General features: G+C 31.5%; 1 protein-coding gene across 1 annotated transcript; it reads right to left on the bottom strand.

Moving 5' to 3' along the window:
* Window positions 1-9,915: 9,915 nt before the first annotated feature.
* Window positions 9,916-11,452, bottom strand: LOC133179400 (neuronal acetylcholine receptor subunit alpha-3-like). The gene has a single exon (XM_061314165.1). The coding sequence runs from the start codon at window positions 11,324-11,326 to the stop codon at window positions 10,094-10,096; it is 1,233 nt and encodes a 410-aa protein (XP_061170149.1). The 5' UTR covers window positions 11,327-11,452; the 3' UTR covers window positions 9,916-10,093.
* Window positions 11,453-11,879: the final 427 nt, after the last annotated feature.

An 11,879-nucleotide genomic window follows, 5' to 3' on the forward strand; every position in this document is an offset into this window, starting at 1 on the left:
TTTTCAGACAATTATAGTTAGAAAAAGTTAGAAAAAGAATTGAGTATCTACCTTCAATAATATACAAGTGTTGTCTTACCACATGTTCTTGATGTTAACAGATTGTAGAGGGCAGTTTATTTGACAATATACGTTTTCTATGAGTTTCTGATTGGTGGAAAATTATCTTTACTGTCTGAAATAGTGCAAGAATCTACATAGTAAATGGTCACTAGTGCTTTTCTTTTACATAATGGTTATAACAGTAACTGTTAGGATGCAAAGTTTTCATCCATTATGTGTGAAATAATGCAAGAATTTACATATTCTGGATAACTCACAGCATTTTGATATTTTTTGACAATTTTGCTATTATAAAAAATGAAAGTTCACCTCTAAAATAGTGTCAAATATTAATTGACTAACTGTTCTTAATTGTTAATGATATATTGTAGAGAGCAGTTTATTTTGTAATTTTTTTTTCTGTGAAGCTTATTTACTGAAGAATTGTTATTTATTCTCATATATTGAGACGTAAATTTTAAGGTGTTTGATTCTATAAATAGAAATGGGAACCCCCTTCAAATACAGGGCATTACAGTAAATGGTCACTAGTACTTGTCAGTTCCTGTTGTTAAAATATTGTAGATAGCAAATTGTTTGCAAATATTTTTTATGAAGCTTCCAGTTTGTGGAAATTTTTATTTTACCTCATATACTAAGACATATTTAAGTTTTTATTTGTTGTGCTAAAAATAGAAATGGGAATCCCCTTGAAACATTTTACATTTCAGTCATTGATTTCTAGTACTTGTCAGTCAAATAATGTTTATAATAGAGAGTATTCAAATTTTCAATCCAGAATGTCTGAAATAGTGCAAGAATCTATATTTTCTAAATAACTCACTGCATCTATTTTAGACAACTGTTGCTATAAAAAGAAAAGAGAGTCCATATCTTCAATATTGTGTCAATTATTATTTGCCCAAATGTTCTTGTTCATGACATATTGTAGACAGCAGTATCTTTTGTAAATACCTTTTCAATGAAACTTACAACTGGTGGAAAATTGTAATTTTTCCTCATATGCTGAGGAGTTTCTATTAATGGGTGTTTGTGCTAAAATAAGAAAAGGGAACCCCCTTCCAATAGTGTGTATTTCAGTAAATGGTTTCTAGTACTTGTCAGTCGCACTAGGTTTATAACAGTTAGTCTGCATTTTTTCCATCCAACATTGTCTGAAAAAGTGCAAGAATCTACATTTTCTCGATAATTCGAGGAATCTATTTTTAGACCATTGTTGCTATAAAAAGAAACAAGAGTCGATCCTCAATATTGTATCAATTATTGTGCAAACACATTTTCTTTTTTAAATGCATATTGTAGAAAGCTTAATATTTGTTAAGACTTTTTCTATCAAGCTTCCAATTAGCATAAAACTGTCATTTTTCCTAATATTCAGAGACATATCTATATTTAGGTCTTGATACTATAAATAGAAATGGGAATCCCCTTCAACCATTGTCCACTCCAGTAAGTGGTGTCCAGCTACTGTCATTAACATCTTAAATTTTACAATATACTTCCTAATTATCCAGCAATGACATCTAAAACTTTGCCAAAATTTGATTTTTTACATTTTTCTAAAATAAATCTATTTATAGATAGATATTACTAAAAATAGGATTAAAAGCCCACCGATATTTTTTCATGAGATGACACTACTAATTCTCCAGTATAAAAACACACATAAGATATGGAAATTTTCCGCGGACAATTTTTCTTATTTAGCCTTAAAGGTCTCAAAAAATACTAAATTCCCCATTTTTCAAATTTTCAGAAACCATGTCAGTTTGCATGACCTTTTTTCTTAGAGTGGGAATATTTCTAGAATAAATGATTATATGCCCTGTGTACCTTGAAAGTTCATGTTATCATATGATCCAATGATTTTTGTTTGAGTGTATTAGATACCGATAAATATTTATTTACATTTCCTCAATGTTCATGTTTTCATTTGGTCAAAAAGGGCCAAAAGGGCCAAATTCAATGGATCCGTCTCCATGGCAACCGAGTGCACGTGTGGAACTTCCGACTCCATATTTGCTAGTTTTGTACCAAGACACACCTGTGGTGCAAATTTCATCAAAATCCGAGACATGTCGTTTCCAAGATTTTTTGGTGCTTACAGAGAATGCGTGTTAAATGTTAATGATGTCGACTAGTCAGAAGACAACTGGTCATTAATTATTTGGTCAGATAAATATGTTGAATTGTTAGAAAATTTTGTCGATTTGCCAGAATATTATGTTGACCCGTATTTGTTGGACAGGTATATCGATTTGTCAGATATTATGAAGACAAGTTTATATAAGTTAAGGGACAACCATTTTATTCCAAAGCGGGGAAGAGAAGGGCGGGTGTTTTTTTTTTAAGATAAATATTCCGATCTAGTGCAACACATTCTATAGGTGTTGTAAATCAGATGTGGATTCTAAAAAATATCTAAAGAAGTTATAGAAAATTTGAAATCGACAATTTTTTCAAAAGTCAGTAAAATCAAAACGTACGACTTTTGTACACTCTTTACAAGCATTCCTTATGACATATTTAAAACTCTACATTTTATCATGGACAACTGCTTCCTCAATAAAAATGGAAGTCGGAAATTTTCGTATCTTGTAATAGGTCATCAACAAAATCACGTTGTTAAAAATCACCCTGATTCTACCTTAAAGTATCCTGAAGTTGATGTTAAAAGGAAGCTGGAGTTCCTAATTGACACCGTTTTTGTAATCTTCGGACACCGGGTCTTCCAACAAAATTTTGGAATTTCGATGGGCACTTATTGTGCTCCTTTATTAGCCGGGCTGTTTTTAAATTTCTATGAAGAAGAATTTATCTTAAAAAAATTACATGAGAAGAAGAAAACACTTGCTTTGGCCTTCAATTCGTCATTTTGATACATCGATGACGTATGATCAAGAAACAATAGTTACTTTAGTTCATATGTCGACTCGATATATCCCATTGAATTTGAAATTAAAGACACCACTGAATGTGCCACAACTGTTTCATATTTTGAAGTTTTACTGACTATGGACGATGAAGGACAACTGACAACTATATTGTATAAGAAACGTAATGATTTCATCTTTTCTAAAGTGAACTCTCCTTATTTGTAAAGTGATATTCCGCTATCAACTGTATATGGTATGGCGTGTAAAGCGTTGCATTATTATACTTTTTTGTTGTTCCTATTCAAAATTTTGTTTTTCTTATTCTAAAAGATATCATTCCTATTCGACTCCTATTCGACAAAATGTGATTCCTATTCGATAAGTTGTTATTCTTATGCGAAAAAAGTTTATTCTATTCGATAATTCATCATTCCTATTCGATAAGTTGTTATTCCTATTCCATAATTAAATGATCTATATTCGATAAACATGTTATTCCTATTGAATAACATATCATTCTTATTCGAAAACAAACAATTCCTATTCGATAATTTTGTCTTATTCGATAAATTGATTATTCTTGTGCGACTTTTTTTCTTATTCTAATTCAATATTTGCAGTCTGGGTAATATGAATTGTTCCACTGTAACGACCCTGCTCATTGAATAATGAAAACGAAAGAAGTATTGCTTCATTTGTCTACAACTGTCAAAGGATTCCCGCCAAGACTTACTTTCACTTTTTAAGGAAGCTCTAAACACTACACACTAAAGAGTTCTATTTGTAGGTTAGTTTTATTGAGTTAGAGTGATCTGCCCTTAGAAGAAAAATAGTATAAATGGGAATCTACAGTTAATGACACAATTTCTTTTGAATTAAAGTATTCTTAATGTTATGTTAGGCCAAGATTAAGTAATTGAATGCATTCTTTCCATTAATTTTCGATGCAAGTAAACAATAGTGATATTTGTTCACAAATAGTTCATTGTCTTTGAACATTTTTTGTGCAGAAATAAGGCAGGCACCCTATATTGAAAATGAACTAGATACACTGAATATGTGCACCTTTATATATTTTTCTCAAAGCCCAAAAAGCATTTTTCATTAGTGTTTAGAGCTTCCTTAAATCAATATGAATTGAGTTTACAACCAGTTCTATTTTTATCATCTTTCTTTCCCATAATGCAATTATTGAAAAAGAATAAGAAAACATCGCATAGGAAAGATAAAATTATCGAATAAGAATAAGAAGATTATTAAATAAGAATCGTATCTTTTCGAATAGAAATGGACATCTTTTCGAATAGGAACAACAACGTTATAACATATAAATCACATAATTTTCGAATAAGAATGAAAAAATTATCGAATAGGAATGACAAAATTATCAATAGGAAACACATGTTTTCGAATATGAATGATACATTTTGGAATAGGAATCATATTATCATATTTTTTCTAATAGGAATAGCAATTTATCGAATAGAAATGACAAATTATCGAAAAGGAATCACATTTTTACGAATAGGAATAACAACTAATGGAATAGAAATCACATTTTATCGAATAGGAATGATATGTTTTAGAATAATAAATTCTTTGAATAAAAATAACAAAAAAGTATAATAATGCAATGTTTTACATGCCATAATATGGTGTTTACGTATCCCAACTTATTCCATTCTCAAGGTTATGCTCCGAGTACGATTAATTTTTAAGCAGAGGCAGGCTACCGACAGATAAGTTTGTTACAGGGAGTACTTAAATGCTATGGTCGCTTTGTTGACCTTTTTTCACAAATATAACCACCCTATCATTGGATTTATTTTGGCCGATGTGTTTCATGCTGATTGTAAGGGTTTTGCTTTTGTTTTTATACTGCATTTGACTAGATGGAATGTTCTGCCCACCTGATCAATATATAGGGCTCACTTTCTAGATACCAGATCCCACCTCTGGAATTTCCAGGGTTTTTTGTTTTATCACCTATTCATAGATTTGTACATGTTATTATTTATGGATGCTATGAATTTTAGAAAGTGATGTCAAAAGTAAGGTTGCCATGCATGAAAATAAGTGTAATCGTGTATTGATAAAAAATGTACATATATACTCGGGATGATACGCTTATTTCTATTATTCTTGAAAAGAGAAAAATTTTAAACCGAAATATAAATATATAGATGCTGATTAATCCCGTAAAACAACTTCCCAGTTCAAAGACAGCCAAACTCTGTAGTGGGGGTCAATATTCAAAAGGGTCAATTTTCAACGTGTTGAGGTCATCAGAGATTAGAAAAAAAATTTCAAACTGTTGAAAAATGACCCTGGGTATAAATTCAATGACTTTGGGTCTCAATTTTCAAAGGAGAAAAATGAACCCCGGGTTAATTTTCAACCTTTGACCTTATGAAAACTTGTTTAGTAAGGCACTGTGGCAACGCACTTTGAAAAAAATTTTCAAAGTGCGTTCAAATTGGGACAAAACGCACCTTGAAATTCTTTTTCAAAATGCGTTAAATTTATGACAAAATCAACGCACTTTGAATTGTTTTTTTTTTTCAAAGTGCGTTAAGAGTGTACATCAACATTATTTACCATTTTTTACCATGAAGACACTTAACGCATTTTGAGAAAAAAAAAATGTGTAAAAAACAAAAATTCTGAACAAAGATTTTAGTAATAACAGCTTTGTTATATTTCTTTCGAAAAACTGAGGAACTGATCTACCCTCATCGAGAACGAGGAGAAGACAGGTAGAAGGTCCCTCAGCCCAATGCTTTATCTTTCCTACCCAAATATATGTATTTACATAACTGGTATGACATTGATATACTTTCTCCCAAAAAAATTGTATTAACGTTAAATAGATGAAAAAAAAAATGAGATAAGCTTTCCTGAAAAAAAAAAAAAAATAACGCGCCCTATTATATTAAAGAAGAAAGGCTTATTAGGAGCCGTATCGCTCATCTAAGCAACAATAGCCAACTGACTATACTTTGGCCAAAGTAGCTTTACAAAATCAAATGCAATACAAATGAAAAAAACTTCTTTTAAATGCATAAATATTATTTTCATACCTCTTAATACTAATCAAATTACTAATCATATTGTACGCGAATAACAAATTATTTCATACTTCTAAATACTTAAAAAATAAATAAAATAAAATATAATTATAAAGAGACAATCATATTGTGCGGGAAAATTATTTTCAATTAGCATACAAACATAAACATTCATTTCTCCATTATTTCTAAAAAACCCATTTCCCTTTTATAACATTTACGAAAACCTTTGGAAACAAGACACCCCCCCACCCCTTAAAAATTTATAAAGGGTCTATATCTCAGATCCTGAAGTGATGTCATCACCGAAAAGTTATCCAACCAGGTTCAAATAATTATTTATCATATACTACCGCATATTTGAGTTCGTATTCACAATATTCGTCGTTATCAAAGCTCTACCCTGTTATCAATGCCATCATTCGCCTCTTATTTTTTGAGAAACTGATGATAAAATAAAGTCGGAATTTAGTTATCCACCCATAAAGTGTTGGTACTTAGTCACTATGTGTCCGGGTTTCCTCCCCTTTTCTAAGCATCAATGAAAGCAGAAAGTGAAAGGTGGGAGATGAAAGTATCTGATTTGATTTTTATATTTTGAAATAGTCTAGCACAATTTGCCACCCCTCTATTGTACAGGCACATGCACATGTTACAAGGGATAAAAAGAAAATGTTATAGTTGAATAATCGTAAAAAGTGAGCCAGCGTGAAAATGATGATTATTAAACTTCAGTTTTATTCGGTATTCTTTCTTCAAAGTCAAAAAAGTATCTGAATATTCAGATACTTACGTCCCTTGGCCACAATTTTTAGGGGAATATCCATATAATTCTCACAGTGGCTTTTGTAACATAAGTTTGTCTTATATATTTATCTGTTTACTTAAAAGTATTTCGTGATAGTCAAAAAAAAATATTGTGCAAGGATAGTGCTACCCTGTACCTTTACAGCAGTAAATAAATACAGATTGAGAATTAATTAAAATACAGGAAATCTATTGCAGAGCATCCAAATGTTATAAAGCTGGATTCACAGAGAAGTACTTATTTATTTTTAAGTGTATATATAGACAATAGTTTATTTCCAGTCAAGCCCCCCCCCCCCCATAAGAGAGGCATGAAAAAGATACAATTGTTTACAATGGCAGTATTAATTGTGAGATAAAAAATTGTGTAAAGTAAAATACATACAGAACAAGTTGTTGTGCTTTACAATGTTGTATTACAATAATGCATTATAATATGCATATGTATAAAACTTGAAGTAGATGTGTATTTAATTGTATAACATAGTTACTGTTGTGCACATGCAATGGCAAAACTCTAGGTAGGTAAAAATGAATGCATGAATGATGACTTAATATATTTGAGACATAAATATCAGTTGGATGGAAGCATTACAATGAGAAATTCAGGCTATTTTTAAAAAATGGAAGCATGAGCACCCTAAGTCGAATTGTACATTGTCCGACAAATCTACATTATAGTCAAATTTGAACCAGCACTGCAGCATACTCACCTATCAGGATATCGCTTGTCTTAACGGGCTTGGCAAGAAGGACAATTTCGGCCTCCACCACACCAATAATAGAAGGGCATCGCATTTAAAAACACAATTACTCACCAGTTACGGTAGATAGGATTCCCCATAATAATTAACTAAATTTCTATCAAGGTTATCTACTATTTTGCTTTTTGGGATATCAAATGGGTTCAGATTAATTACGATGGGGTCAAAGACCCGTCTCAGATATATATTCTGTGTCGGCTCATTGGTTCAGTTAAGATTCATTTATCATATTTCGATCTCATTCCCGAATACTACCATTATTGAACATATGATATGAATTGGACATTGTAGACCTATGATTGTGGTGCTATTTTTCATTTTAAGATAAGTACGAGGGGTTATCAAAAAGTTCGTGGACTGATGCGGTAAAATTAATACTATGTAGTCTGTGCTTACAAAATTTATATATAAAAAAAAAAAAACATAAAACAAGAAAAGTTAAAGAGATGTTGAAAATTTTAGCTCGAAACGTTGATAATTTTCCAAATTATTCTAAAATAAAAAAAGACATTATATGATCACCTGGCGCTGTAGCCGTTTAGTTTCATGACGTCCGACAACGTCATTGTTTCTCATGGTCCGCTCTCTTTACCTCATACACTTATCTTGATGGGATTACCTGGAGTTAAGTAGGGACCAAAGCCGATCTTGTTTATATGACTTTATAATGTCATGAACAGCTGTTTTCAATGCATGTGATATTGTAAATGGATCTAAACAAAGGGAAAGATCCTCACTTGATTATGCCAGAATACTTAACTTGTTCAAATTCTACCACACATGATCAGCGTCACTTTTCGACGTGACTGACTTTTGACACCCTGACTACAAATCGACATTAACTGTGCATCTTTCATCGCTCTGAATCTCTCTCTGAATCTTTTTGGGCATTTAAAAACAAATGCTCTGGATGCATTTTATTTCTCTTTTGCCCGTTTTAACATTCCTTAAGTCTACATCAGTTTTTCCAGGTTCGAAACTTTATAGAAATGCTGGAAAAAGGAACCCCTCCCCCTTTTTGACGTCATTTTCAAGCCTTAATTTTTTGGACATTCCATATAAAATTTACGATAAAATTTCATAGAACGTACAGAATGGGGTGAAAATTGCAAATTTTACAGAACAATTGTGTCGTACCACATGCCTGAAATAACGGGATTTTTTGATGACAAATGCTTATATCAAAAGAGTTTTTCTCAGTTACACTCAGGTAGAAAAAACGTCATATTTGAGGTTGCACCGCCTGGACATACCACTGCTTACAAAAACATTAAAAATTAATTTAAAAACTAAAACTTATGATTTATGGTTTATTTTATAGATAGAAAAGATAATGCTAACTAAATGTTTTAAAATTCATTAATGTACCTAAAGCGGTTTTAATCTTATGGCGCTAGTCCACGAACTGTTTGATAACCCCTCGTAGGTCAATGACCTATTTTTCATGAAAAAGTTTTTCTTTCATAGCAAAAATAACAAGCAAATAAAAACTCTGAATAATGAAATACATGTATAATGAAAATAAGTGAAGCATTGAACATTATCTAAATAGCCAGTCCGAATTTCCTCTGTCGATATTCTAAATTCTATCCATTTTTAATTCAATACAAAAATAAGCTTAAACTTGGTTGGTATGGTAACGCTTAAAGTTTTATAGCCTCAGTTTATTTCTATTGTCTTTATTTTGCTTGTTTTAAAATTTTATAAGGTCAAGCAATGAAAGAGAGGAGTATTGAATTATATGATGGTATTAATGAAATATTCGAAATTATGAAATTGAGAAAACACATCCAACTCTGCCCTGAAATGCATAGCTGATACCATTATGTGTTACAGCCTTACGTATTAGTTACCTGAGGTAGTCCGTTTTTTTATTCTATGTATGTACGTTTATGCGAAATAAGTTCAAAATATAGTAAATCTGTATGAAATAAATTGGAAAAAAGACTTTGGACTTTCTCAAGAATTCACAAGAAAAATATCAATATCAACCTTAGCTTTACTTCAGTCAAAAATATTATTTTTCTGATAAATATTAAAGCATATTGACTGACTGAAATGTCCATAATTGTATTATACTTCTCAAAATATTTGACAATCGTGGTAATAAAATGTAATGAAAGAGCAGGAATGGCAATGTTTCCAAAAATTGTAGATTCCTTTCCTACACGGTCTGAGGTTTTATATTTTGTAATTTTCAAATCCACAACATTTTAGTAGAGGAATGTTCCATTAATGACAACCGGCAAAAGTAACAACATCATCACTTTAATATTTGATAAAACAAATATTCAAGTTCTTTTTTTCTAAAAAAATATGTTAATTCTGGAAGCCTGGTGCTTTATTGCCCTGTAATATCACAGAACTCTAGAATATTATAGGCATTATTTAAATTTATTTTCGTAATTTCAATATGGTCTTAAAATTATCATTTCATTCAATCTCTGTCTTCAGTAATATATTAAAAATATTCTAAGTTTTTCATATTGAATGACCATTCATATTTGTTCACAAATCATTCTATATTTACAGCAACAAAAAACAGAACTATTAACAAGGTGTTGACTATAGTCACAATATAACCAAACACTTTGTCCAGTTCTAAAGCTAATTTTTGCCAAGAATCTGTCTCACAACCAAAACACATCATCGCTTCACTTTCGTTTGATTGCAATGAACTTCTTGTTTCGTTGTCATTTTTGTCATTTGAAACGGAACGATTTAATATCCAAGTATACACCCTGTTCATTTTTGTTCCTTTTGGTTTATAGTAAATAAAAATTACAAAGACCTCTAGGAGTATCGTAATGCCACTCATCACAAGGTGCATAGTCATGAAAATTCCGAATTTAAAAGCGTATTTAGAAGATCTAGGAACTGTGGAACTTATTATAGTCATAAAGACGGCGAACGTTAGAAATATTTCCATTGTCATGCCTATTTTTTCACCGGACCCAATTGGAACAAGAAAACACGCCATATTTAAAACCGATAATAGAAGAATTGGCAGTACAGTACTATACAAATAAAATAAGGGCTTTCTGTCCATCACAATGAAGAACTCCAGCTCAGTAAAATTTTTGTCGTTTTCTATGAGATCTGTTTTAATGTTTGATCCAACAATATCCCATTCTCCACTAAGGACGTAATTACTAAAATCTATGTCATTGAACTTTGGTGTTAGCTTAACTTTCTCATCCTCGGAGTACCAGGTTCCAATACGAATGGAACACACTTGACTGTCAAAAGGATATCGGCTAATATCCACATCACATCTCGTCTGCACCTCTCTATTCCACCACAGCGTGACTTTGCCGGTATATTCCAGCAGTAATTTTCCTTTCTCTGATTTCATCAAACACTTGTTGTTAGTAACTTCATTTGCAATGCATACATCGGGTACCCAGAGTTTTTCTTGCGGAACAACAATTGAGTCAATATGCGCAAAATGGCTGCGGTTCCAAGCCATGTGCATGTCTGTCCATTCCAAATCGATCCACACAGTGGTCCGAAGCGTCTGGGACCTCTCTATTAAAGAATGTAGCGTCACTAAGTTGACGGAAACATTGACAGTGATGGGTTTGTGATAATCAAGTGTTGGTCGTACATTCGGATTGTACTCGTTTACATTTTCATTGAAAAGTTTTTCAATAAGTCTATATTCTGGATGATCATGACGTTTAAATGTCAATGCAGTGACATAAGTGCAGTGCAATAAACTAAACATTAAAATCCACATACTCAACATTTTGCTTAAAATTCATAAAGTGATCGTTGAAGCTCAGTTTCAGTTTCTTAAATATCCTTATGTTATATAACTCCTGTCTTCTTATCTTGGTATGGGCATACTGCGCTTTTTCTTTGAAATTCATCTTAAAATAAAATTGTTTAGGAGGAAGTGAGGTATGGAATCTCCTGTAAACATAGAACATGAGTCATGTTAATTCTAGTTTTGAAAATATTAATGGTTTATGTTTTTTATAAATGATATAATCGAACATGAAGAGCGTAGTCCCACTTGAGAATTTTCCCCCTCATAAAAATGATGAAAAATTAAAATCGCTGAGGGAATTCATAATGCAATTTTTAAGTGAAATCAAATCGAAGCTTGTGTCTGACTTTACTAAAAATACATCATATGAAAATAACATTCAGGAACGTTTAAGAATACACATCAATTAATGTATAAAGAAAAACACTCTATTGATAATTGAATCATAACAGCATAATCAAGAATTTGGAGGTGCCCACTTACCAAAATGAATAATCCTTAAACCATATTCAATCTCGAGTATGTGACA

This window comes from Saccostrea echinata, unplaced genomic scaffold (genome assembly GCF_033153115.1).
Source record: "Saccostrea echinata isolate AGI-Se365-2 ecotype Australia unplaced genomic scaffold, CSIRO_AGI_Sech_v1 ptg000004l, whole genome shotgun sequence".
Classification (NCBI taxonomy): domain Eukaryota; kingdom Metazoa; phylum Mollusca; class Bivalvia; order Ostreida; family Ostreidae; genus Saccostrea; species Saccostrea echinata.

Coding starts and splice junctions, on each gene's coding strand:
- LOC133179400 (XM_061314165.1), bottom strand. CDS start 11,326: ATGTTGAGTATGTGGATTTTAATGTTTAGTTTATTGCACTGCACTTAT.